The sequence below is a fragment of the Bubalus bubalis genome, chromosome 9 (genome assembly GCF_019923935.1).
Source record: "Bubalus bubalis isolate 160015118507 breed Murrah chromosome 9, NDDB_SH_1, whole genome shotgun sequence".
NCBI lineage: Eukaryota > Metazoa > Chordata > Mammalia > Artiodactyla > Bovidae > Bubalus > Bubalus bubalis.
In genome coordinates, this window is record NC_059165.1 from 60,236,726 (window position 1) to 60,264,548 (window position 27,823).

Sequence of the window (27,823 nt, forward strand, 5' to 3'; positions counted from 1 at the left end):
GGCTGTGGTGGCCGTGGGAACCGTGCCTGCTGCCCCCACGCCAGCTCCCCCACCCAGACTGGGCCTCAGGGCCAGGCTGGGGTAAGAGGGGCTGCCAGGGCCCTCACTCTGTCCCCAGAGTGGCACGGCTGTCAGGGCAGAGACCCAGGAAATGCTGTAGACAAAGACACATGGCGCATAACGTGAGCATCACCGAGGGGAGCACAGGTGCACACCGACACACAATGCCATGAGCACACACCCAGGCAGCGTCACAAGGTCACAGCACAATCACAGGCTGGCAGCACACACTCACACAGAATCCTGGTACCAGTCCCAGGGCCGCACCCATGATGGCCACACAGACACAACATCGCAAACCGCAGAGAACCACCCAGGATATTGTCTCAGGGTCACGCGTACCATACAGCATGTGTTGCACATCCAGTGCCACACGTTCAGCCGTACAACCAGGTATCACACTGGGTCTGTTACAGGATTGAACAATGTCACAGGATCATACATGCAGTGTCACAGGACATCCCAAAGTGTGGGGCTGTGGACATCACGTTCTAATCCATGGCCACACGAGGTCTCACATCAGTCTACCACACACTGCACAGACCCATTTTCATAATGTCTCAGTGTCACGTATAGCCACACTGCTGTGCAAGACCTCATGTGGTTGTCAGGGCCTGGAAGCATCTCTTTCTCTCTCTCTCACACACACACATACACACACAGAGCTACATGGAGGCTGGTTTTATCTCCAGCCCCAGGTACGCTCACTTCCAGCCTCTCCAACCACCCTCTGCCATCCAAGCGGGGGTACAGGGTACTTGAGGTAAAGCTCCCAGGTCACCAGGAGGTCAGGTTCCCAACTGTAGCATAAGGGAGCTGAGGGCACCCCCAGGGAGGGGAATTGGACATTCAGCTCCACAGGGGAGCCCCCTCTAAGAACTTCTCTGTCAGATGGGAGAGCAGCAGGGGTGAGCCCACAACAGAGAGACAGAAGTGAGAGATACGGGGAGAGAGAGACAAGAGACGCTTGGAGACTGAGGTGCATGGGGAGGTGACGAAACACAGAAAAGGGAGTCAGAAGCAGGCAAGGACCACCAAGACACAGAGCCAGATAGAAACAGGCAGACAGGGAATCCCCTGGTGGACTGGGGGGTCCCTCAGTGCTTCCACCACTGGGGCTGGGGTTCAGTCCCTGGTTGGGGAGCCATGACCTCCACAAGCTGCACAGTGCGACCAAAGATAATATTAAAAAGAGAAAGAAAGAGGCGGACATGTGGGAGCAGGGTCCACGGCTGGGGCAGCAGCTAGGCCACTCTGTGGAGAGATGGGAGGTAGGGTGGCTGGGCTTTAGGGAGGATGCACCCCCTGAGGTGGGGGACATCTTGGTTAGATTTAGGTGTGTAACAGTTTTAAAATAACAGCACCAGCTACTATTGACAGAGTGCTTACAAGGAGCCAGGCCCTTCCCTAGAGTGATATCATTTCATCCTCAGGCAACTTGGTTGGGGAGAGACTATGATTGTCCCCATTTCCCAGATGAGGTAACTGAGGTCTCATCATGTGTTCAACCTCACAGTCATCCCCACCCCTGCCTAGGCCTGCCCTCTCCACAAAGCACAGCTCAAGAGGACGAAGTTGGAAGAGGTGCAGGGCCTCAGACTCCAGGCTTCTCTGTGATGGAGGTTGAGCCCAGGAGCTGGGCTGCGGGCTGGCACGCGAAAAGGGGACAGGCTGGCTGAGTCACGGCATACCCCCCCGGGGCTGGCACCAGAGCCATCCACCCCACACCTGTAGGCATGCCAACGAGGGCTGGCCGAGGCCATCTGCGGCCCATGCACTGCCAGCAGCCAGGCGGGGGCAGGCTGGGGCCTCCTGCCCGGGTGCCCCCTGCTGGCCAGGCTTCCCATCCCCACTCCCCTGAGGAGGACCCTCCCTGTCCCCAGAAGCTTCTGCAGGTGCTGCCGTTTGCCTTGTGCAAGGGGTGAGGGTGCCCTGGGCTGTAACACCTCCCCCTGCTCCCCGCTGGACGCCCCCCTTCGGCAGAGCCGCCTGGAGAGATCACAGGCAGCCACATGAAAGGGAATTTTTCCCAGGCAGAGATGAAGTTGAAAGCTGCCTCCCACTACCCCGCCTGCCCCTGCTGTGCCAGGCCAGGCTGCCGAGCTCCGGGTGCTCCGAGGGAGCTTGTGACACCCGGGGAGGGGTCGGGGGTTCAGAGCCCCCACCCAACTTGGCTGCTTTCTCTCCTCCCAGAAACAATAGCAGACATTCCCCCCACCTGACCGCCCACTTAGCTTCAGAAGTTGCCCCTTCCATCATTTGAAAAGCCCTCACCCACCTGAAGCCAGGCTCCAATGTTGTCAGGAAGTTCTTCCTTCAATCTAGCTCCATGTCAGCCAGACTCAAAGCTGCTGGGTGGGAAGAGGCCCTCCTGGTCGAGTGGATGATGGCCGCGTCCTGCACACATCCAGCCTCTGTGACGTTCAGGGCTGGGGCGTGCAGCTGCCACCCCTTCCTGTTCAGGCTGCACTGGCCTAGACCATGTGGTTGTGGTGACTGCCCCAGACACCTGGCCTCAGAGGCCCCAGACAACCTTGTGCCAAGTCTTTCTGGGGGGAGCGGGGAGAGGGGAGGGTGGTGTGGGGACAAGAGCCCAAAGCCTAGGACACCTCCAGGCCCTACTCCAGCAGCTCTGAAGGGGGGTGTGTAGGGGCAGTGGAGGGGGGTGTCTGTGTGTGCGTGCTGGGCACAGCCAGGTCCCCATGAACCTGGGCTGAAACTGCTCCCTGCAGCTTCACTTTTTTAGATCCCTGCAAGGATGAAGAAGTGAGAACCTGAACAGGCAGCTGAGGCCCCACCCCCAGCCAGAACTGCTGGCTACCCTACACTGATCGGATCTGGTGACTTGAGGTGAACAGGGAAGGTGGCCCCAGGTAAGTGATGGTCCCTGGCGATCCAGGTTTCAGCAGGGGGCGGGGAGCACAATCAGGCAGTTGAGGTGCTCCAATACCAGCCACTTCTAGATTTAAGAGAATTTCCATCCTGTCCACCAGGCTGGCTGCTCTGGCTTGCCCCATTTCTGGATCCAGTGAAGACCTCATTTCCTGAGAAATCCCACTCTCAGTGTCCCCAGGCCGTTCTTCCTCCTTCCCAAGGTAGTCCTAGACAACCCCTGCCCGGCAACAGTCCCAAGCAAGGCCCCAAACCCGGACAGCAAGAAGCCAGTGGTGTTTCGTGACACAAACATGCATTCGTTTTATTCACAAAACAGCCTGGTTTCCTAAAACAATACAAACAGCATGTTCATCAGCAGGAAGCTGGCCATGGGCAAGGGGGCCCAGGCCACAGGGGGGCCCTGGGCACCCACCCCCACCGGCAGGGGGCCACGCAGAGAAGTCCTTTCTTCTGTTGCCATCAGTGAGGCCAGAAAAAAGGACTTATTTTCTCTAAGGTAAGTAGCCAGGATCAGAAATAGAGACATGGGCTCCCCAGATCTCAATGGATAAATGAACAGAATTTTCATTTTTGCAAAATCATCACTGTTAGGGTTGGGGGGGGCTCCCATTCTGGGGCCCCTGGGTGCCCCGGGGGTAGGTGGGCTGCCCCCTCCCGCGCTGTGAGCACCTAGCGGCAGCTCCACACGCATGAATGGATACAGAGGGGCTTCGACACGGCGCCATCAACATTCTCTTTATAAACATGAGTGGATTCTCCAGGCAAACTATGCACTATTTCATGGTCGGAAAGAATCAAAGGAAGTTTAAATGAGGGTGGAGTTAAACTGTGCTAAATTACAGTAGTGCTTATTAGTAACTAGATTTCAAAAGGTTACAGAAAATTTACATTCTCTACACAAAAACTGCATCTCCTGCACAGACAACATCGACATCGACACAGGAAGGAAACTGATTGTCCATTCTTTGCCCAGGAAGTCTCGGTACTTTATAGATTCGTCTTTACCTCTTTTTTGTTGTTGTTGTTGTTGTTCTTCCAAAAAAAGCAGTTAATTTTTTTTTCTTTTCTTTTTCTTTTTTATACTAGGGACGTGGAGATGTTAAAACGACAACAAAAAATATATATATAAAAACAGGAATGAAATCTGTGAGAGAATATTTTTGGTTCTAAAGACGGGTGCATCCGTTTGTCTTCGCCCGAATCCCTTGCCGGAGACCACACGAGCAGTGACATTGCACGGAGAGGGCAGCTTTGGGTTCCCGCCGCCGTCACTGAAACCACCGGAAGGCGGCTCCCGTCGGAAGCATCACCTTCTGGCGGGGGCGGGAGACAAAAACAAGGAGAGAGTTCAGTCAGGGTCCGGCTGGGCCTGGTGCAAAGACGTTCCCCCGTGGATGGCCTCCTGGCGGAGGGATGGGCATGGAGGAAAAGCAGCCACCCCGTGGAGTTCCTGCCATCCTGGCCAGGCCAGAGGAGCCTGGCCCGCTGGCCACTGGAGGGCCTGGAGCACCCGGAGCACCCTGAGGCCAGCTGAGCCACTGTGCCCAGGAACCCTCCTTCCAGCCAGGAAGACCCCTTTCCCTGGTCCAGAGGCCACAAGCGCCAGGTGGCCATGGTGCCTCTAGGAGCTGTGTTCACGTTTCTGTTGAATGAGCGTGTACGCATGTGCACTGGACACACACAAGGATGTGTGCCTTGAGCTATGCTACAGTGTGTAGTGTGTCTGGAGCTGTGGTGAGGTGGAAGGATGCTTGTTGTGTTTATTAAGACACTGCGTCTATAATAAGACTGTGTACAAGGCAGGATGTGTGTGTGTATCTGTCTGTCTCTACACAAGAGGAGAGTGGGTGCCTTTGTGTGCATCCAGGTATGTTCTCTGGGCAGGAGAGCAGACATATGAGATTTAGAGCTGGGTGAGGTGAAGGGGATAGCCACGCTGGGGTGCCATTATCATTTTGCAACCATTTTGGACATTTGCGTCAAGCCCATTTGCAGAGGGGCGAGGCAGGGCAGGGACAGCTGGCTGAAAAGATGCTTTTATACCCAGGTCTGGCATCACAGTGAAGCTGTCATGGCTGGGGACACGAGGACAGGCCCTGCCACAAGGATGGAGAGAAAGCATCACGGGAACCTTTCTGCCTTCTCAAAACCAATCCACAGTGGACAAGCTTTGCCCACATCCCAGGCTCAAGCCACCTCCCAGGCCCATAGGAACCCAGGCCATTAACTATGCAGGCAGACTGAACTTGGGGCCTCCAGGCACCCCAAGTCTGTCACTTAGATGTCGAGAGCTAGGGTCTTCCAGGACTCAGGGCAGAGCAGTTGGCACTGGAGCTGCTCTATTCTTGGGAAAGGCTCGGAAGGGGCAAACGGAGGGCTTATCCCTCAAACCCAGAGGATCTACAGGACAGAACCCCTCAAATGGGGCAGGGGAAAGTCCCAGAATCTTAGGTCACAAACTGGAAACTTTAGGACATGTCTGAAAGTCAGAGACTTAGGACCTGTGTGGGAATCTCAATACCTGACCCAGAACTCTGGGTGGTGTGGGGCAGGGGGTGGGGGGTTGGGATTCAGAGTCCTGGGGTCTGGAGGGAATGTTAGGCCCCCATGTGGAATTACGTGCTTGCCTAGGTTGCAGACTACAACCTAAGGGCATCTTGGGATGTGGCTCTGACTCTCGGGGCAATGAACTGGTGTCTTGGAGCCTGGCCTAAAACTGCAGAGCCCAGGGACAGCCGGGCATCTCTGACACAGGCCCAAGCAGGAAAGGTGGGGATGGGGACGGGGGTGGGTTTGGACTGCCAGACAGACACAAGAGCCCACACACCTCCCTCTAAGGCGCCGTTACCTCCAGAGCAGCGGAAGGCTTCTTTTTGAGTTCCTCACATTTTCTGAATTTGCAAATCTGATGGCCAGTCTTTCGGTTCCTACAACTGCTGCACTGCTCGCAGTTGATGCGCCGCCGGCAGGGCGCACACATGCCGCAGCGTTTCCGCTTCTTCTTGCCCGAGCTGATGGCGGAGGCCAGCTCTCCCTGCATGGGGTACTCAGCCAGGCCGGCCATGTGCAGCGCGCTCTCAGCCAGGAACACGCCCGCGGGGGTCATGATGAAGAGGCCCGGGTTGATGGGAAAGGCGCCCAGGTAGGGGAAGTCGGACTGGCCGTTGAGGGCTTCGGCACCCGCCACAGCCTCCATGTCGGGCAGGCCGGCGCCCGCTTCGCTCATCAGCGGTAGGTGCTCCTGCACCACGCGCTTCAGCATCTCCGTGGACTGCGCAAACTGCTGCAGCGTCAGCTGTCCCTCGGCCGCCAGCTCTGTGGCGCGCTCTGCCTTGCTCAGCAGGCTGGCCACAGCGCTGCTTTTGTGCTTTGAGGTAGAGTTGCTCTTGTCCACAGCCATGGCCGCCGCCAGGTCGTGCCCGTTGGCCAACAGGGAGGCGGCGGCTGCGGCCGCCTTTTCAGCTGACTCCCCGCCCATCATGCTGCCACCGCCACTGCCGCCGCTGCCCCCAAATGAAGAGTAGTGGGAGAGGGGGCGGGAGCGGCGCAGGCTCTTGTTGAGGGGTTCACTGATGATGCCGCTCTTGTTCCGCCGCTCGGGAGGTGGGGCGTCATCCGCCACCGAGGTTGGCGTAGCAGCGGCCACTGCCGCACTCTTGTCTGCCACTCCTGCCTTTGGGCCACTGCCACTGCTGCCATTGCTGCTGCTGCTGCTGCTGCCGCCGGTGTCCTGGGGGCCACTGCTGAGGCTCGACATGGTGGGGCCGAGGCCCGGACCCCGCTGCCGGGGGAGCCTGCCAACTGCGGGGGGTCCACAGACAAGCACCGGGTCCTGCCGCCCAGGACAGAGAGACCTGGTGGGAGTTGCCCCTCAGCGCAGGTACATGGTCGGGTGTCCACGTGGAAGTGCTTTCACTCTGTCAGGATGAGAGGATACAGGGTCAGGGCAGTGGTAAACACCTCCCAGCCACCAAGTGCATCGCCACGGCAACCACCACAGCCTCACCAGGGTATTCATCAAGTGCCAGCCAAAGTTAGGAATTTCTCATTTGTACTATCTCAGTTAAGACTCATAAAAAACCTACAAATGGTGGCTAGGAATATCCTATCTGATAAGGTGAGGAAGACAAGGTTTGGGGGAAGAACTGACTGTCCCATGGATACACGGCCACTCAGCAGTGCAGTGGAGGCTCAGCCAGGTCCCCCTGCTAGGGTCTGGGAAGACTGCACCGAGGCAGGTGGTCCTTCCTGTAGGGGGAGTGGGGGTGGAGAGAGCGGGAGAGCTCCATTAACCTCAGAAGTTACCCTCTGCTTTCTAATCTTTCACTGACCCAATTATGGAGAAGAGGGGTGGACACAGAGCTTGGCAATACAGACCAAAGTATGGAAGCTGCTTCTGGATGCTCATTAGAGATTCCTAATTTTGTGTTAAGCCTTCAGTTGTGTTCGACTCTTTGCAACCCTGTGGACTGTAGCCCGCCAGGCTCCCCTGTCCACAGGATTCTTCAGACAAGAATACTAGATTAGATTGGGTTGCCATTTCCTTCTCCAAGTGATCTTCCCAACTCAGGTATTGAACCTAGGTCTCCTGCATTGCAGGCAGATACCATCTGAGCCACCAGGGAAGCCCAAGATGCCTAATACACATTAATTATCTCAAGGCTCTGTCAAGTCCTGCAGGTAAAGGTAAGTGACTTTGTTTCACAGAATTTGCCAAATAGAGCACAGAGCCCTTATTTGAAGGAGCACGTACCCTCCTGCTAGAGGGCAGGCAGCCCTGTGCCAGAGGACAAGCCTCCTCCTGTAAGAGTAGGGGGCCACCCTTGTGCACCCATCAGCACATACTCCCCACTCCCTCTCAAACCCCAGGACCCACTCTTGTCTCTAGATAGGCCTCATTGCTGTGCCCCAGCCTGGCTCCCAGATGGGTCTGGAGAGAGCTCCCAGTGGGAGCAGAGAGCACAGAGTGGACTCTGGGCCAAAGAGACCCAAAGGAGGTGTGACCCTCTCAGGAATGAAGTCTTTTCCCAAGAAGAGGTGTAACCCTCTCAGGAATGGAGTCTGTTCCTTGGCCATGTCCATGTGTGGGGGTGCCCCTTCCCAAGACAGAGCCTGTTCTGCTCAGGCCCCAAGACTAAGGCATGTGAGCAGCCAGGCTCCTTGGCCGGAGCTCTGGAAGAAACTGTTCCAGATGGAGCGGAGTGGTAGTTTCCTCATCAGCCCTGGCTCCCTAGCATCTGCGTGCCGCGGCCCAGCAACCCCCAAGAGAGGGGTGGGAGGACGGGGCCCCACCACGAGCAGCTGGCGACACAAGGGGGAGGCGCACATCTGGCCGGGCCTGTCCCGCCCTGGGCTTGGGGGTGGTGCACACTTCATCTCTGTCCCCAGGCAACCCCACCATCCCCGTCACAGAACTCAGCCTGTCCTGGGAGGTCATCCAGCCCAAGCCTGTGAACTGACAGAATGGGAAATCGAGGCCCTGGGCAGGCAGGGCCCCTGGCGCAGGACTACTAAGGAGTGGCCATGAGGAGAAGCGAGTGCTGGCAAGGGAAAAGCTCCGTTCTCCAGGGTGAGGAGAAGGGCAGGCATCAGCAGCCAGCCAGCCACTCTGCCTCCCCAGCAGGTACTGGCCCATCTAAGCTCCTTCGTAGTGAAGGCGGATGAGTGGTGAGGAAGAGCTGGGCAAGCTGGCAGATTTCACTAGGACAAACCCAGGATGGCCTGGCAAGGTGTCCAGACTGGGCCGGGGGGCGTCACTGGGGTCAGAGTCATAGTAAGAGGAAAGGAGGGGGAGTGCATATGCATCCCAGGATAGCTATGCTCTATTCTACCCACCAAGACTCCAGCCCAGGCTGGCTGTTGGACCCTTGTCATCAGAGATTAGGGCCTCTCCAGGCATCAGGGACCCTGGCTAGGTGTGGGGGACCATGACCACTGAGACCAGGGCCAGTGACTATCATGCCCAGTCACCCAGCCCCTGCCCATCTGAGCTCAACTACCCTGCCCTGGACCACAGCCCCAGATGCAGGGTGAGGGAAAAGATAGGAGGAGGCAGGCGCCCGCAGGCTGGAGAGGTGGGGAGGGGAGCAGTCTGTGCCCCAGCCCCTCTGTGCGTCCCCTGCCTCTGAGGCCTGCAGGCTGGTGGCAGAAATCGATAGCTGCATTAACGCTGCTTTTGCTCCACTCCCTCCCTCCTCCCAGCTCCACGATCTGGCTCTGCGTGTGGGGCGGGCAGGTCAATTAGAAGTCAGCTCCCTCCGACACAGACACAGCCACACAGCCGGGCCTGTGTTCAGGCTAAGTCTCTCTCTGCTTTTGTCTCCATACCAAGTCTCTCTTGGTGGGGACCTAATCTCATGTTCTGTTCGTCTCTGGTCCCCTCTTTGAATCTCTCCAATCTTTCATTTTCTGTCCTTCCTCAGGGACTCCCCTCGCCTAGCCCCCGGCCCCTCCCCCCAGCTAGGTCCTGGGACATGCTAAGCTCAGGCCCAGAGGACGTGATATGTCATGGAACAGGTGCTGCAGGCAGTAAACGCTGGTTTGTCAGCCTCAGAAAGTGAAGTTGGGGGTACATGAGGACTGGCACACAGGATAACTCTGTCCTGAAACCCCAGCATGGGCAGATGCCAACCTCTAGTCCCCATGGCCTAGTCCCCAACCAAGGCTGTCCCAGATCTGCCCCATACCTGGCCCATCTCCTTCAGACCCTGGGAAAAGCTGACACCCTTGTCCCAGCAGACCACTGATCACAGGGCTCAGGGGCTCTACTCATGAAAGGGAAAGACATAAGAGGAGACCTTCTCCCAGGCCCCAGCCTCTACTGCAAGACACACAGCAACCCTCTTCCAGGCCAGAAAGGGCCTGGCAGTGCCCAGGCGGCAGGGGAGGAGCTGGGGCTGCGTTGAAGCGGAGCGGGAATGAGCGGGAGGGAAAGCTGGCGGGCAGGCGGGCGGCGGCGGGCGCATCCATCATCGGCCCTGCCAGGAACGCATCCAGCCCCCAAAAAGAAATACTGCGCCTGAGGAGGGACAACAAAGGGCTCCGTTTCATCAGCAATGCGGAGCCAGCGCCCCGCCGCCCCGCCAGCCGCGGTCAGCCCACAAAGGACCCCTTTGTCCATGCAGGAGCCGGGCCGGCCGGGAGCGGGGACCAGGGGCTGACGGGCGGGGACAGAGCCCAGGGGGCGGGGGTGGGGGGGAACCAGTCATGGAGCGCTGGGGGGCAGAGGCCGACGCAGGGCCAGAAGAATAGAGACAGGTGGTGGGGACAGAGAATCCAAGACACAGAACTCAAGGGGTGCATCAGAGAAAGGGGCTGAGGAAGGACAGAGTAAAGGGTCAAGGTTAGAGCATCGTGGGGAGCAGAGACCAGGGCAACTGGGTTCAGAGACACAGGCTACCTGGCCCAGCCCAGGGATGAGAGGATCTGAGAGACATGGAGACAGAACCCTGAAGGGAATCCCAGATTTGAGGGCCTGGGGACCAAGAGAAGGCAGTTGGACATGCCCCTGGGAGAGGGAAGTGGAGGCAGATGTGGGGGAGACCAGATGAGCCCTGGCCCGCTCTGGTCTAAGGCCCGGGAGGAAAAGACAGGAAGGAGGGCTGGGGGTCAGGGCTTCCCACTCTCAGGGCCGAGCTGTGGGGCCCCACCTCCTACGGGCTGGAGCTCACTGGCTGTCCTGGGACGTGAGAGACAGTCAAAGCTGGGGCCACTCCTCCCTCTACTCCCAGACCCGGGCCAGCCCCAGAAAATATGGGACACGGCCCCTCCCTAACCAGCTCTCGCCAAGTGACACTCAGGCTCCCTTATCTAAGGGACCCTATCTGCTAGCATTTAGTGAGCACCTACTGCATCCCCGGCCCTGTACTCCCATGTTCTACATGTTCTCTCTCCCTTCTGATTCCTCCCCAGGACTCAAGGAACCAGAACTATGAACCAATTCCAGAGATGAAGAAATTGAGGTTCAGAGAGGCTCAAGCTGTTGGGCCAAAGTCAAAGAGTGGTTCCCTGTAGGGGAAGAACTTGAACCCAGAGCCCAAGTGTTAGTCACCCTGCTTTGTGACTGCTTTTGCTTTACCAGGGAAAGGTGACCCAGCCACCCTGAGGCTGCCCTCACCCCCTCCCTGTGGGTTGTTACCATGCTTGTCACCTTTACGTGGTCGGGGGCACGAGCTGTCACAGGCCCCAGGGGAGTGTCCCCACCCGGGAGCTTGGAGATATCCAAGCAGGAACAGGGAATGCTGGACCGGTGACATCATAATGCCAGCTGGCAATGAGGTCACCAGAGGTGGTGGCAGAGCGCTCACTCCACCCTCTGTGCCAGGGGAGCCCAAACTGACCTCAGCAGGGCTCTGTCCTGGGTCCTCCAGGCTACACAGCAATGGGCAGGGGTGGGGCAGGAGGGCATGTGGGGTGGGCTGGAGCTGTCTGCATGGAGACCTGCACACAGGTGGCCATGGTGAGATGTTCTAGACCTTGCACACAGCAGCAGTAGCAGCCCCATGCCTTGTGGTCCTGGGAAGATACAGACCAGACTGGCACTGCTCTGGAGGGTTACAAAGGAGCTGGGCCGATGGGCACATGAACCAACGGGAAACGGGAGGGAGGGAAAAGGATTGAGCAGGACACCGGGACCTTTCTGGAGGAAGGGGCTGCTTAGCCTGTGAGTTAAGGATAAGGAGAGGTTACCAACGTGGACACAAGCTTGAAAGGGTTCCCAAGAAATGGGGAAGCGGGGGCGAGGTGTGGCTATGAGGTTGGCAGGGTTTCAACTGGGCGGGGCCTTGAAGTCAAGAACAGGATTTTTTTTTAAACAGATTTACTGAGGTATAGTTGACATACTACAAAATTCACCCATTCCAAAGTATGTAATTCAATCATTATTAGTGAATTTATGGAGTTGTGCAACTATCCTCCTACTCCTCTGCTGCTTGGAACAACCGTCCCACCTGCCGAAGGAGGGCTTCCTGGAAGAGGCAGCATTATCAGGGCCTTCAGGATCCCAGGCATGGCCCGGCAGAGCCCACCAGCATTGCAGACTTGCAGACCCTGGCTCATTGCACCCTTCCCCACACTTCGTGTGTACTCCTGACATGCATGCTACACCCCCTCACATCCCTCCAACCCACCTTGATGGGCTGGTGTCCTTGGTCTCCAATGGAGAGGGGGCGTTGGACAGACTGACTGATGGTGGGCAGGCCAGACCACAGGCTATGGTGGTTGAACTAAGCTGAGCAACTGGTTTGTGTGGGGGTTTCCATCTCTGATTTCCATGATTCAGCCTGGGGAGTTTCCAGAGGGGAAAAAAAGCCCTACTCAGGCCTAAGGAGATACACACGGTGACACCAGTCTTGGAGGCCAGGAGAAATGCAGGCCTTCCTGGAGAAACCAGGGCACACAGCCAACTATGGATGGACACACATACAAGGACACACTGACCACTGCTGGTACCCAGTGGATAGTCTGGAGCGGGCCACACCCTCAATGCCACTAGGGTCTCCCTAAGACTAGCACCCCAAGACCAACTGCCAAGGACAGAATGGGGGTGGAGGCTGCAGTCCTATTTCCTTGACTCCACACTCCCTGGCCTTTTATGCCCCTTTTCTCAGGCAGGCTCAACCCCCTTCCCTAAGGACTGAAACATGCTGCTGAGAAAACCCAGGAGTATATGGGGTTCTGCCTGCCCTTACAGAGCGCCCTAAAGGAGCTGGAGGAGATCAACCCATTTCATGGACAAAAACACTGAGGCCCCAGGCAGGAGGTATGCTCTGACATGGGGCTCTAGGGAATGAGGTAAGGATCCTGGGACACCTCTGATAAAGACAAGGCCTTCCTCAACAAGCACCTCCTTTGGGCCAGGTTCCTTCTTTAGAAAGGTCATAGGAGCTGGAGGACTCTCCTTACTGTGTGACTGTGGCATATGGCCTCTGAGCCAGTTTCCCCATCTGTAACATGGCACCACGAGGATAACAGCTACACGTACGGGAACCTTTCTATGTGCTAGACAGTGGACATGCCTTGTCTCATAGAATCCTCCTATCCACTTTCTGAAGGAAGTACTATGATTGCCCCATTTAGAACAGACAGTTTGATAAGCAATTGTGAGAAAATGATTGCCTCCCTGTTTGGGAGCTCCTGGATCATAGACTAAGGTTTCCCAAAGTGGAGATGTCTGAGCTGACACTAGCCTGGGATCAGAGCCTACACTTTCTTAGGACCTCTCTCCCGGTGGGCCTCACCACGAGACAAGCCAGGGAAAGCCAACTCAGAGATATTTGGTCCCCACTGGGAGAGAGCCTGTATTCACAGGACTGGCCAGGGCATGGAGTCAGCAGGTCCAGGTTCTTGGCTCCATCCTGTCCCTTCTTACTGACTTTGACACCTTTCCCCACCTTAGCCTCAGCTTCCATCTGTAAAATAGAGATCAATGGTTCTTGCTCCTCACCCCAAGCTGCAGAAACCATGAGCCCAGAAGGGCCTGTGTGGGGAAGGAGGTAGAGAGATACAGAAAAAAGACTCCAGATAGCAACCCACCCTCCAAATCCCAGGAGGAAGGGAGATTTTTCAGATTGGGAAACTGAGGCTTGAAGAAAAGGGTTCTGAGCAGGCCATAGGGTTGGGACCGAGCTCCAGAGGATGTGAGGCTGATTGGGGTTAGGAGCATCCAGCCCTCTCCCTTTCTTATCTCCCCAGAGGACATGATAATAGCAGACCTCAATAATGAGCACTTACTCTCTGCTACATATTGTGCTAAGCATTTCACGTGTATTTTCTCACTGAAATCTCTAACTCTTTAACTACTATTAACCCCTTTTACATATGAGACTCACCTGCCTAAAGTCACTAGGTCAATCAGCTCAAGAGTCAGGATTTGAAACCAGATCTCTGCGACTCCAGGGCCTGGCTCTCCAGCACTGCCCAAAAGCTCTGAGGCACATTTTGGCTAGAGGGTGAGTCCAGGGGCACCATCTGCCTAGGGGAACTCTCTTGGTTTCTCATCGGTCCTGAGGGGGAGGTGGGTAGTTCTCGGGCTCTGAGCAAAACACTTTGGGACGCTGTCACAGAGAAGTCTGCAGCTGTACCCTAAGGCCCAGGAAGACAGGGGAAGGGGCTGCGGGTGGGCCGGACGGGCCAGGCTGGGCCAGAGCTCCGGGCATTCCGGCGGCCTCCGCAGGAAGCAGAATGGGACGGAAACCGGCTCCTGCCTCCTCCCCCAGAATCCTGTGGGCAGCCTAGCCGGCCTGCACAGAGGCCCTCTTTGTGCCTGCCCCAACCCGCCACCCGCGGCTGGCCCAGGGTTTTGAGTTTCCTGGGGGGTGGGGGCCCCACCACTGCTAAACCTCCAGCCACCTCCCCCTCTTAAAGGCTGTCACAGCAGCCCGCAGCTGGAGGAGGAAGTGAGTGATGACCAGGGCTACCCCAGAGACCCCGGGGCCTGATGTGTGTCCACATCTCATTCCCCCAACACACCCTAATCAGGGGCTGGAGGTGGGCAAAGGACCCAGAGACAGAGCCTGAGAGGCCACCCCCCTGAGCCTGCCCTCCCTGCCAGCTGTCACCAAGCCCATCCTGACCCATCCAGGACTCTCCCATCCCATTCCATCTCAGTGCACTTGTGCCCAAGCTGGTGGACATCCATGGAGGCTGGCCAGGTGGGTAGGGTGACCCATCTGTCAATCACCATTTCCTATTTTCCAGGAACTCCCTGGACATACAACGTGCATCCAAGGGAAGGCCTCAAGCTCACTTCAGCATTTCAGGGGTCCAAAGCTCCTTGGGTGTTGCAACTGCTCAAGAACACCGGACCCCAGGGAGCATGCTCGAGTTGGAGTGTATATGGTGAGGAGCAGCACTAGGGCCAAGTATATCTGTGTGTGTCCACCTGGGAGGTGTGTCAGAAACCTGTGCACATTGCATGCATGAGAATGTGTGTCTGGGGCTGTGCTCAGGTGTGTGTGTACAGTCTCAGTTATTACTCTGTGGTTTTGAGTACTGACATACAAATGGGGCTTAGATACCAGTGGAGGTGGAGGTCTCTGTGTGACCTCCTGTGTGTAGGAGTGGAGTGTGGCTATCTGCATCTGTGGATGTATGTGTATGACTGAGTGTGCATGTGTCCAAGTAGAGTGGTTTACATGGTGGCTGGATATCTGTGGGTTTCTCCTGGCCTGTCAAGTATGTGTGTGTGTGTGTGTGTGCATGCACTCACTGTGAGTTCTATCAGGACCTCTGAGGGGTTCTGAGATACGGGTCTGGGGCTCAACTGGCATGGGGATGGCGCAGACAGGAACTCATGCCAGGTGCTGGGGCCCCTATGGAAACAGGAAGCTGCCCACCGGAACACCTGGGCTGTGGTGGAGATTGGGCTCCACCCAGGTTCAGTCTGTACCCCTGAGAAATCAACCCAAGGCTCCCCTAGCCAAAAAGCTGTCCCAGCCTTGAGGGAGGCACCTGCTTTGTCTGCCGTTCAAGATCCAACAGCTCTGGCCAGCATCTAAACCCATGTGCCTGGCCTGAGCGAGGAGAAAACTGGAAAACAAAAGCCCCCAGACCGCAGGCCCTCCCTGCAGAGGCGTGGGGGAGGCAGGCAAGAGGCAGGAGGCTCAGGAGGAGGGAGGGAGGTGTCGCCGCAGCCCCGGAACACAAAAATAATGAGGCGAGAGGGGCTGTGGGGCCGAGCCGGCTGGTTCCGGAGTCGCTATCTGACCTTGACAGATGCCACAGCTGGGCGCCTGGAGAGGAGCCGCCGCCACAGTGCTGCAGAACAGCCCCCCCCACAACCCGCCACCTCCCCCAGACCGGGTCGATGGAGGTTCAGGCAGGCCCCAGCCGCAGGCAGCCACCCCACCAGGTGGGAGCTGGAGGACCTCAGAGTGTAACCCAGTCAGGCAGGGGATAGAGGGAGGAGATGGAGGCAAAGAGAGTGAGTGGGGGCAGGACCACTGCAGGGAATGGGAGGCAGCAGTGGGGTCTCCGGAGGGCACCCTGGCCCTCAGGCGTGGCTGTGTGTGTAGGAGAAAGACGTAGAGCGTACTATTGTGCTTGTGTAGCTATCAGGCTGAGAGTGTGTGGTTAAGAGAAGCAAGTCGTGAGTGTGGATATGACAAAGATTGTATGTGTGTGTGTGTCCTTGGGGTCACCGATCACTCCCCTGCCATCTTCCAGAGCCACACCTGTCCTGGCAGGAGCAACCCATGCTGGGGTCAGGCGTGGCGGGGTGCAAAGAGAGCCAAAGGCACCCTGATCCCTGGCTACCACCAAGTTCTGTCACTAGAAGACGGAGGAGAGGTGGCCCTGTGGTCATCCTGGCCTCCCCTTTCTCACCCGCAGGAGTGCTCCAGGCACAGAGATGGGCGTGGGGCTGGACGTCACCACTCTGGGGACACCAGTGAGGGGCTGGGGTACAAGCTGCAGGAGGGGTTGTTGGGCTGGAGGCAGATTAGCAATTCCGAGCACTGGCTACATAATTAAAAAATCATTACGGCAGGCGGGCGGGCAGAGCCATGTGAGCTCACACTCAGAGCGGGTGGGGACATGGCCATGGCACTCCCCCTTCCACCGCTTCCCGGAGGAAAAATCCCACCTGCTAATATAATTGTGGAAAAACACAAGCACAGAAATTCTGTTTCAGCAAACAACATGCCTGAGTGCCCAGGGCCTACCTGGCCCTCAGCACAGTGGGCAGGCTGGTCACTGGTGCCCAAGGCTCCCAGCAGTAAGCTGGGTCCAGACCCCCACCTCTTCCGCCTCAGCAGCCCGCAAGAGCAGGGGTGGAGGTGTGTGGGGGACATGTAAAGCCCAGCTCCTCAAATTCCAAATCCAACAGAAAACTGGCCTGTCCTGATAGTTGACAAATGGGGAAACTGAGGCTAAGGAATCCGTGTAAGGTTATGGTGTTTGTGGCAAAGCTACAGCACCAATGGGCCACCCCAGGAACTCAATCCCCTCCCGTCCCCTGTAGTCCTCCAGCTTCCCTATCTCATCGGTCATCCCCCGGCCCCATCCGCTCTTGGCTGGGGGGCGGTGGGAGACGACACACGAGCAGCTCTCTCCCTGAGTTGAAACTGGACTGTTCAAGTCAGCTACTCCAGCACCGCCCAGCCCATAACTACGTCGGGATCCTAGGGTGAGGGGGCGCGGGGAACCCCAGGCTCCCCGTTCGGGGACAGGGCGTCCTGGGCTCGGCTGGGTTAAGCTAGGCCAGCAGGGCTGGCTCCCGCCCCGAGAACGGCGGCCAGCTCTGGGGCACAGGCCCCAGAACGGCAGGAACAGCCGCCATCACCTCGGGCCTGGAGCGGGAGGCGGCGGCGCGGGGAGGGCAGCCGGGCCTAATTAGTCTGCCTGGGACCCGGGCGGGCGCCGGGGCGGCAGACGCGGCCGCCGGAGCCGCGCAGGCACGTCCGCGCCCGGCCGGGAGGCGGCGGGGAGCCGGGAGGCCGCGCGCCCTGGGACGGGCGGGCGGTCTGGGAAGGCCCGGGCTGAGGAGATGCCGGCCCCGAACAGGCCTGCCTTCCCTCATTCCTTGGTGCCACTAGGCGCAGCAATTAGAAGCTTTCAAAGTTTGTCCTTAATTGGTTTCATTTTTGCCTCATAAATGATTCATGGCCCTGGAGGTCTGGGAAGGGGAGGGAGTGGCAGGGGGAATTTGGGAGCCAGGCCCCCTACCTGAGGCTGGAGAGGGGCCTGCAACCTTTGCCCAGTTGAAGAAGGGCTTGGGGAAGCCTCGGGCAGGTGGGATCCTCGCGCAAAAATAAAACCCCCCCGGCCCTCTCCTCAGGGCACTAACTAATTAGCAACCGTGACTTCTCTGCAGACCAGAGCTCTGCAGCCAGGCCCAGAGCCAGCGCAGCTGCTGCGGCCCTGGGAGGGTGAATAATAATATAATGACAACAAAATAAAAGTGTCAATAGTAATAATAAAGATGGTGAACACTTAAGTTTCATGCAGTTAAGAACATCTCTTTTAACCACCCACCCTAAATCCCCAAGCACTATCAGGAAGAGGTACCAGAATCCCCATTTTGCAGTTAAAGAAACTGAGGCTTGGAGAGCTTAAGGTCTCTCCTCTGCCCCTCCGATGCTCAAACTCCTCACTCCCCAAGGTCTCAGTAGCTTGGGGCTTAGGGCTGGACTTCTGGAACACTGCCAGTGAGTTAGGAGCTGCAGGTCCTAAGGAAGCCTGCAGAAGACCCCAGAAAGGTCGAGTGATGCCATATCCACCTGGGCCAGGTTAGCTCCGTCCCTCACAAGGCTGTGTGACCTTGACTGAACAATGTCTTCACACACCCTTAACTGGCCCATCTGTCAAACAGGAAACAGCAGCCCTATGACCCCTACCCAGCGCTCACTTGTGCTGGGCATGGGATCAGAGAGATGTCATGGACCCCATGCTCAGGGAGCTCCCAGTCTAAACGAATATGGATGTACACAGAAGGGCTTAGTAGAGTCTGTGCAGAGAACTCCGAGCACTCAGCCAGTCACCTGCTGAGGGCTTCTTGGGGGTGAGGTGGACAGAGGAAGTATCTCCCTTTTAAGCATGTTCCCCAGTGGCTCAGATAGTAAAGAATCCACCAGCAATGTAGGAGACCAGAGTTCGATCCCTGGGTCAGGAAGATCCTCTGGAGAAGAAAATGGCAATCCACCCATTGCCTCCACCCAATTGCCTAGAGAATTCCATGGACAGAGAAGCCCTGGTGGGCTAAAGTCCATGGGGTCACTAAGAGTCGGCCACAACTGAGCTACTAATACAACCCACACAGAATGCTCAGGGAATGGGTGTGGCCCACTTAAACCCTAGGCTAGAGGTCAGACCTTGAGGAAACCCAGAACTACAGACTACATCAAAGGGATATTCGATGCAAAATGCCCAGCTTAGTCTGTCCAGGACAGTCACTTTTATTCTGAACAACTATGAGAGATGAGGTCTACACAATTATCTGCAAGGCCCACTTGGTTCCTGGGGACATCCCGGAGGTAAGGAAATGCACTCAACAAATTCAGGAGCAGATGCTATATGGGGCTTTCTGGTGGCTCAGTGGGTCAAGAATCCACCTTTGATGCATTAGACGCAGGAGACATGGGTCCAATCCATGGGTCGGTAAGATCCCTTGCAGGAGGGCCTGGCAACCCACAACCCCAGGAGAATCTCATGGACAGAGGAGCCTGGGAGGCTACAGTCCGTAGGGTTGCAAAGAGTCAGACACAACTGAAGTGACAGAGTAAATGCTGTATGGACTAACTCCCCCTAGAGGCCCCAGGGCTCTGGGCCGCTAGCTGGCGGCTCTTGGGTACCTCATAGATACCACCTCCTCGTGTGTCCTCCAGCTCCTGTCCCAACCACTTGCACCAGATTTCCCTCCACAAACTGCCTTCTCAGGCCCTGGCACTTGCTCAGTTCCATTGGCTCCCTGCTTTCCCACCCCGCTGGCCTCCACCAGGCAGCGAAACCAAGACTTCAAGTGGTTATACCTCCCACTGTCTCCTTCCTCCCTGTGCCTCCTCACAGCCCTCTGAGTGGCATACGTGATCGTCCCTGTGTCCCAGTGAGGAAAATGAGGCTCTGAGCAGAAGCTAAAGGGACTTATCCAAGGCCACACAGCTTAAGGAAACCCAGGCCCAAATCTCTTGAAAGACCACGTTGCTCACCTTGCTGGCCTCCTAGAGGTCACATCCCTGACCTGAACCAGGACTAGCTACTTCTTGCCCGAGCCCCAACCCATGTTCTATCTAGACAAAAACTATACTGAATCCGCACTCCTCCAGACACAAGATCTTGGTCAGACCGTTGTGGTCAGGGGCCCTGCAGGGGGCCCAGGAGGTAGCAGGGGTCCCTACATACTCGGAGAGCCCTAGGGTATCGGGGCCTCCTGCCTCAGCCCAGCTGGGTCATCCCAAAGGTTGGGTGGGAAAAGTCCCAAGATACAAACAGAGTACCACAAATGTCTGGGGAGGGGTGTGGAGGAGGCACAATGATGCCAGGATGGAGGGGGTTGGCCATGTTCTTTGGCCCTCTCTTGGGTACAGTCAACTTTAAGGCTCCTATCACACACTAGGGAGGGGGCTGCCTGTGGAAGAAGGGAAGAAACCTAACCTTTATACATCCGCTACTCCATTCTGCTGGAGAATATAGCTGAATGGCTTGGGCAAGTCATACCCTCTGAGTCTTCAGTTGTTTCATCTGTACAGTGGATCCAAACTCTATGGAAAAGCTTTGGGAACAGGTTTAGAGGTTTTCCTTGAGAAAAGGGATTCAGAAGAACTGGATGAAACACTCAGTGGTCTATGTTGGCTGGGGGCACTTGTATAGTAGAAGCTTGACAACTACTTGGTAAACATACAAACAAGTGGCTGAGTTCTCAGACTTCAGAGTGCCTCTAAGCAGGTCCAGGCGACACCCACTTCCCAGGTGTCCCCCCTGAGCCAGGACATTGGTCTGCCCAGCCAGGTCTCTGGGGTCCCTCTCCCTGGCCTGCCCATCTCAGGCGGGTCAGCACTGACGTCAGCAGGACCAGCTGGGCGTGGAGCCCGCCACCTCCGGAACCGCCAATTAATTAACTTTTTCAAATTAATTTCCCAAGCAAAATTCCATAATTACATCTGTCTCCATCAGCCTGAGCTGGGCAGGCAAGATGACCCCGCAATGAGATGGAATATGACCATACCAGGGGGTGACCATACTGGCCCCAGGAAGAGGTCAGAGACACTGGAGGTTGGGTTTAATCCCGGCAGGGCGATGGTCTGGTATCCTTATGGATGCTGAATGGAAGGGGAGGGGGCCAAGAAACCAGAGCCCTGCACCCCTGCAAGCCAGGCGGTGGAGGGCTCAGGGACACCTATGCCTACCCAGCTCATCCTGCTGCCCCCACCCCCCACCCTGTGCCCCCAAACCACAGTGGGTCTTGGCAGGGCCCAGTAGCAGCACAGGCACTGCGAGGCTGAGGAGGCCACGACTGCGGCGTTCTAATTTCCCAAAGGGGCTGAGATTAATTAGCTCACAGGCGCAGAGAGAGAGAGTGGGAGCAGGGGCGGGTGGCGTCAGGCGAGGAGCTGGCTGGCACTCCCCCCACCCGCCCAGCAGGCAGTCAGGCGGCCTTGACAGCCTGGGTGCTCTGAAGGTCAGTGGCCAAGCCGGCTGAGCCAGCAGACTGGCACTGTCGCCTTCCCAGAAGCCGGGAGACCAAGACTGGGAGGGGCAGCAACCAGGACAGCTGGCGGAGATGGGGGCGGGGGCCACAATGATGGAGTCCGTGCCACGTGCTCTGTCCACACCCTCTTCTTTTATTCTCCCAGCAGCCCAAAGAGGTAGGCACCATGGCCTTCCCATTTCACAGATGAGAACACTGAGGCTCAGAATTGAGTTAAAACTCACGCAAGTTGTGGATGGTTGAAGTGGCCCATCTCTAGAGCCCACCTTGCTCCCCACTGAATTCCATGCTGACACAAGGTCTGCAGGAGCCCTGGGCCTGGGGGACCCGGAGACCAGCTGCAGAGTTTGTGAGTGTGGCTGTCTGACTGTGGCTTACCTCTGTCTCAGAGCATGTGCTCGGCAGACTCTCAGTCATTTCAGAGATGCAGAAACTGAGACCAGAAAGGGGAAGTAACTTGCCACATTGCACAGGGCCCCAAACCCAGACTTTCTGCCCCTCCATTTCAGGCCAGCACCAACTTCCAGCAAAACAAACCCAACTCGGTGACCTGTAGTGAGACCTGCCCCAGGGCCATGCTGTGCCTGGTGCTCTCTTTAGCTAACCAGTACACTGATCAGAGTGGGGTGGTCACTATCACCCCTGTGTACAGAAGAGGAGGCTAGCTCCAGCTCAAGGGCACTTTCTTAACTTCTCCCTGCAGGGCTCCCCAGAGAGGAGAAAGGCGTCCCCAGGGAGGTGGGAGGGTAGGGATGGGAGAGGTGTATGGTGCTGATCAGGCCCCTAAGCAGTTCTCAGGAGCCTAGCAATTGACCTTCCCAGAACTTGTCTGCAAGAAGATCCCTGCAACCCTAGGGAGACTCAATCTGCTCCCTGGGCCACACCTTGACTCCTCCCCGACACCCAGTGAATCATGTCTCCGCAGAAGCCAAGGGCAACAGGGCTTACCCTCCCCGGGCTTACGGGATCAGCAGTCCCAAGGTTCTTGGGTCCAAGATAACAGACAGCCCTAGAAGAGTCATGGGGTGGTGCCTAGGTGGGGAGGGGGCTGGCCCAACTAGGAATATTCTTCATTGTGTTAATTATGGGAGATGGGTAGAAGCCCCCCTGAGGCACAGGTCTACATGGGGTTTGGAGCCAGGGTTCCCCTCCCACTCTGCAGCCTCAAGCTAGGAGACCTCAGACAAATGGCTTGACCTTGCTGAGCCCACTCTCTGATTTGTGAAATGCCCATCATGATAGCCCGACCCCGACCAGGGTCCTAGACAGGATGAATGTGAGGTTCTCAGTGCAGGGCCAACATGCATAGGTGCTCAATAAATGAGCGCTGTGTGGTTATTTTTACGGTCATCCTCAGGCAACACCAGAATGAGTGAAAGCACTGCTCGAGCCAAGAATGTTGGGTAACCCAGGCTGTGGCCCCAGTTCCGCCACTGTTTGAGTCTGAGCCAATCCCTTATGTCTCAGTTTCCCCAGGCTCAAGTAGAGCATACCCTGTCCTGCCCTCTTACCTGCAGGAACCCAGGGAGGTACACACACGAAAGGGGTCTGAGGGCTACAGCGAGGGCAGTACTCAGCCGTGCTTTTCTGGCCACAGGAAGAGCCCACTTCTACTTCTTACCAACCTTTCCTCCTATTTCCTTGTCCCCTTCCCACCCTAGCCTGGCCTGCTCCATGTCCATGCTTCTTCAAGGTCCCACAGTCCCAACAGCCCTTCCATAGGTGTATTCCAAGCCCCTCACTACCCTGCAAAGGCCACATTAGCCACCTGGAAATCCCTGAGTCTAACTTGTGGTTTGCTATCTGTTGGGGATTAGGGGATAGAAAAAAAATCTGGGAACCATGGTTGGCTCTCTGTGTATCTAACCCCAGGAGTGTGCACCCAAGGATTCCAGGTTCCTCTGTCCTGGGTCCCATCCATTCCCAACCATTTCCCTCCCAGTGACCCCAAGCTCAGCTTCCTCAATCCCATACTCCATCATTCCCATCTAAGAACAGCCCTAGAGAAGGCTAAATCCATGACATTCTAATTAAGGAGTCTTTGGTGTGGGGTACCACTCCCAGAAAAATGCCAGCTTTGGTGGAGCCAACAGGTGGAGAGGAGGGCTGGACTCACCTGGAGATCCAAGTGAGACATGGTGCAAACCACACCCCACCATCTACTTCAGGTCTTGCAGTTTTAAGACAGAGATAAGGGTCATACCCGTTTTACAGGTGGCTAAAGTGAAGTCAGAGAGGTTGGCAAACCAGGTCATGATTACACAGCAGGCAGTGACCAAACCTGGTGTGGAGCCCAGGCCTGTGCAATTCTAGAGCTGATGGCTCGGGGACATCCAGTTCTCCTGACTGGCCACTGCTGTTTGTTTTCTTCAGGTTGCCTGGTCCTCTCTTCTCCCCAGCCACTGTCCAGGCCGTTATGGGGGAGACCTATGTGGCCAGGAGGTGGGAGCCAACATGGGCCAGAGTTCACCTGCCCCTTGACTTCTGCTAGGCTGTCTCAATCCTGTGGGACCAGAACGAGCTGCCCTCTGAGCGTTAGGAGACTGTGTCCAAAGTCCTTCATGAGCAATGAAGCCATCCTCATTGGACTCAATTCTCTCATCTGAAAAAGGATATCTTTTTCTGTGTGTGAAATATGGGTTATGCCCCCAGTTCTGCTCACTCAGGGAAGGCAAGCGCCAGCCCCAATGGGCAGCAGAAGCACAGAGGCTCCCCGAGGGCATCCCCCTAACCCAGCAGCTCAGCCCTTCCTTGTATTCAGGCCACGGACTAAAAATCAGGGGCTAAGTCTGAATTCTGAGTCTTAGGGTGCTGGCTGCAAGGCAGGAGAGGAGGCCAGGGTGACCAGGGAGGGTGGGCTAACAGACTCCTGAGGGTACTCAGCCCACTAGATCAAGGGAGTCTCATTCCTCCCCAGTCTCTGGCACCCCGCAATCTCTCAAGGACCCCGCTCCCCAAGTGGGGGGAGCAGCTGGCCACTTGGCGCTCCCAGGAAAATCGATTCTCCATGGCTTTCCTTCTCCAGCTTTTCCTCTACTGAGCTACCCACCCCCACCCCGTCCCTTCCCCATCAACCCGCAACCGGCTCTGCCTGGGCTAGAGTTCCCCATACTGGAGGGCAAGTGAGTTTAACACTTCCATGCCTGTGACTGGGGCCTCCTTCCCCAGGGGTGGGGAAACATCTCCCCTCCCGTGCCCACCCTGCAGAATTCAGCTGACTCTACACGGCCGAGTGTGGGTCTCCTTTGTGTGAGCCTACATGGGCCTTTCAGTGAATGGAGCCCCAACCTTGTTGGGAGCGAGCCTGTGCACACCAGGCTCCATGGGGTCAGTGCCCTGTGCCCAGCTCTTCGCACCATCTGGGTGAGAGCTGTGGCTGGAGAGAAACGGCCTGAGCCTGTGACAGGATGGAGCACAAATACCAGCGCCTTACTGGAGTCATGTATGGGGTCCATGTGTGACTGTGTTTGTCCATCCGTCTGTGTGTTTGTGTCAGCATGTGTCGTGTGTGTGTGCCAGAGGCTGGGGCTGTGAGTGTGACAGCGAGTGTCCACAACGTCTGTGACTGAGCCCTGCCCGTGAGTGTCAGCAATGTGTGCTGAGTCGTGTGCTAAGTGACTGTTTGTCCCAAGCGTGTGCCCCTGGGTGTGCCGCGTGGGATGTGCGTGAGTACGCGCTGCCTGCCAGGCCTCAGGGCCTCGTGGGGCTGCTGGGGATGGGGTGACTCACATCTCCTGAGCTCATCCCGCCGCCAGCCCGCCCAGCTCACCCTGCTCTGCTGGGCTCATGGCCGCCAGCGCTGGGGGCTGGGGGGTGGGAGGGAGGCAGGCGCGGGCAGACGCGGCAGGGAGGCCGCTTGATAAATAACCTGCTGCTTCCCCAGGCCTCTGAGAAGGGGAGGCTGCATGGTGGGGAGCTGTGGGGAGCAGGAGGGAGGCAGTCCTGGCCCCCCAGCTCTGGCGGCCCTGGCCCCCACAGCCCAGGCTACGACTCTGGTTCCTGTTTCATCGAAACCTGAGCTGGGAAAAGCCTATCGGGTCATCTTGCCTGTCCCGCCGGCTGCCAGGCCCAGGCAAGCTGCCCCTCAGGGGACAAGCCCGCAGCCTGGCCGCCCAGCCAGTGGGTGGGTGGGTGGGGGGAGGATATTTCTGTCCAGACTAAATGGAGCTCGAGGCCTCTGTCTGCAACCCCCCCAACAGCTGCTCCCAGGGGCCCCCTGGCTCTACAGGACTGAACTAAATATAGCCCCCCACCCCAGCAAACCCCCAATGTTCACCTCTTCCCATTGACGCCACCCACATGAGGGTAGGGGGAAGGCTGGAGAACCCGCTGTGTGAGCCTAGGCCAGTGTATCCCTCTCTCTGGGCTCTCAGCTATGAAACATGAAGTATTACTCAGCTCTAGGCCCTGACCTGCCTAATAGGCCTTATCGGAGAGAAGATGAAAGTGACTAAATTGGGGTCTTTGTCCAGGGACGTAAGGGCTGAAGTCCCCTCCTTCAAAATGACTCCAGCCTGCTTCAGCAAAAGAATACCAGGGGAAGCTCTCGCCAGCATCCCCAAGTACCTTTAGGCTTATAAACATGGTCCCCTTCATCCTGCTTGTTCTTTGCCCAGGCTGGGCAATACCAGGCTCCTCCAATCTGCCCCAGCCGGACCCTGGCCAGGAAACAAGTTGTGCCAGGCTTGGGGAGGGGGGAGACGCGGGAGCATGACAGCTGCTATTTCCTGGAGGCCACAATTGGGCACAACCCGGATTCCTGCCCAGCTCCACACTCCACCGGACAGCCCCTCCCAGGCTCTGGCCTTCAGCAGGGCACCCCTTCCCCAGTGTCAGCCCCGTCATCAGCCAGGGTCCCACCCAGTCCCTCTTGTCCCCTGCACTGGTACAGACAGGAAGGAGGTGCCAGATGCACCTTCTGGCCTGGGCTGGGAGAACGGTGGTCTCTGCAGGGTTCAACAGGCGGGGGAGGCAGCCCCAGCTTCCCCCCTCCTGCCTGCCTGCCCACCCGGCTGCTTCCCCCAGCCCCACACGCACCGAATTCCCTACATGCCTGTCTGTCTCTGACAGCTCGCGCAAATACTTGGCTGCGCGGGCACCCGCTGTTCTGAGCCCGCTGCGCCTCCTCCCCTGCCTTCCCCGGGGGGCTCTGCAGACACAGCCAGGGATGGGAGGGGGGCCAGAGCAAGAAGCTTGGTGGGCAGTAGGGGGAGTGAAGGCAGGAGGAATCAGTCTCAGTGCTCCATCCCCAGGCCTGGGGGAACTAAGGGACTTGGGAGGCCACCGTGAACCAGCCCTAACTGGGCGGCAGCTGCTGACGCCCCCGCTGCCCCCCGGAACCTCCCAGGAGGACCTTCCGGAGGCCTCCCACTCGTCTCAGCCGATGAAACAGCATCTGCCACCCCCGCGGCGGCAGCTCAGGACAGGGCGGAGGGCACCACAAGGCCCCTGGGGAAAGCTTTGAAATCTGGACTATGGCCCGGCCCCTCCTGAGAGCCCCGGCCCCCCACCACAGGCCCAGCCCTGGAGCGTGGGGGGGCTGCGTTCCAGCCCTCCTGCAGTGTGAGGGGTACACTCGCCCAGCAGCCAGGCCTGGGACGTCTCCATTGGACTGGCTGGGGGCCTCGTTTGCCCCCAACTCTCCTCCTTCCTGCTTGCCTCACCTCCCTCCCCGGGGACCAGTGGAGGAAACACTTCCTGAGAACAGCTGGGATTTTCCGCTGGACACTGGCCTTGCAGGTCAGCCCCTTATCTGCACCCCCCAACCTCATTCCTTCTCCTAGAGTCACCCCTTCAGCCATATCATACTCCCACCCAACCGCCAAGGACACCCCTCCTCTCCCTACCATCCTCCCACTTGCCTCAGCGTCCCCAGTACCCAGCACATGTCCAGGCACTGAGGAGACAATGAATGAATGGCCGGCCACATGGAATGACATGCTCCATTTTGCAGATGGGTATACTGAGATCAGGAGCAAGCCCAGCTCCCATCCAGGCTCTTCCTGAATGGCAAGAATGCCCCTGGCGGCAGGGCCCTTCTCTATTGTTTCCCACCTGGTACACTTTCTACCCCAGGAACCAATGCAGCCCTCCCAAGCTTCTCAGGCATCAGGGTGACTCTAAACAGAACTTCTCAGTGCTCTGGGGCCAAATGCCCAGCTGACTATTCAGGACCACTGACCCAACTCTCCCAAAGTGTTAGGGTGGGCTTTAAAAGAATCGCAACTGTACTGTCTTTGTGACTAGACTGTGGGGTGAAGCCTCCTCTCCCCATTGCACAGATGGGGCTGCAGAGGCCCCCAGGGGAGGGGGGAGCTGCAGGCGGCCGTGAATCAGAGGGGGAGCTGGGAAGCCGCCCGGCCCTGCCGGCTGTCGCTGGAAGCAACAGCCTGCATTTCCTCCTCACACTGGTGCCTGGGGAAGCGTGGGCAGCGGGCGGGCGGGCACTGCCGTGAGGACCCCTCCCGTGCCTGTAGGCTAGCTGCGTCCCCTCACTGCCTGCCTGGGCCCACACAGTCCACTCCCCGTGCTGGCATGATTTATTTCCAGAGAGGGGCAGACCAGAGGCAGAACTGGGTTTCATGTCACTGGCGGGCACCACAGGGAAGCCCCTCCTCTCAGATTCTCAATGTTCCTAGCATCGAACAAGATTGAAACATGACCATTCACGCTTCCTTCCAGCAGTAAAGCCCACGGTTCTGTGATTCTAGACTCTCAACGCGACAA

At 57.4% G+C, this 27,823-nt stretch overlaps 1 protein-coding gene across 4 annotated transcripts in view; it reads right to left on the bottom strand.

Moving 5' to 3' along the window:
- Positions 1-3,230: 3,230 nt before the first annotated feature.
- The window catches only part of CXXC5 (CXXC finger protein 5), a 37,928-nt gene continuing 13,335 nt past the window's right edge, over positions 3,231-27,823 (bottom strand). For 3 of the 4 annotated variants that reach the window (XM_044947601.2, XM_025292600.3, XM_006070796.4), the window contains 2 exons: positions 5,804-6,872; positions 3,231-4,268 (listed from right to left, as the gene is read on the bottom strand). In XM_044947601.2, coding sequence (XP_044803536.1) covers positions 4,224-4,268; positions 5,804-6,712 — 954 coding nt within the window. In that variant the 5' untranslated portion in view covers positions 6,713-6,872 and the 3' untranslated portion in view covers positions 3,231-4,223. Of the gene's footprint in view, positions 4,269-5,782; positions 6,873-27,823 lie in introns of all 4 variants that reach the window. The other variant, XM_025292602.3, reaches the window with a different exon arrangement.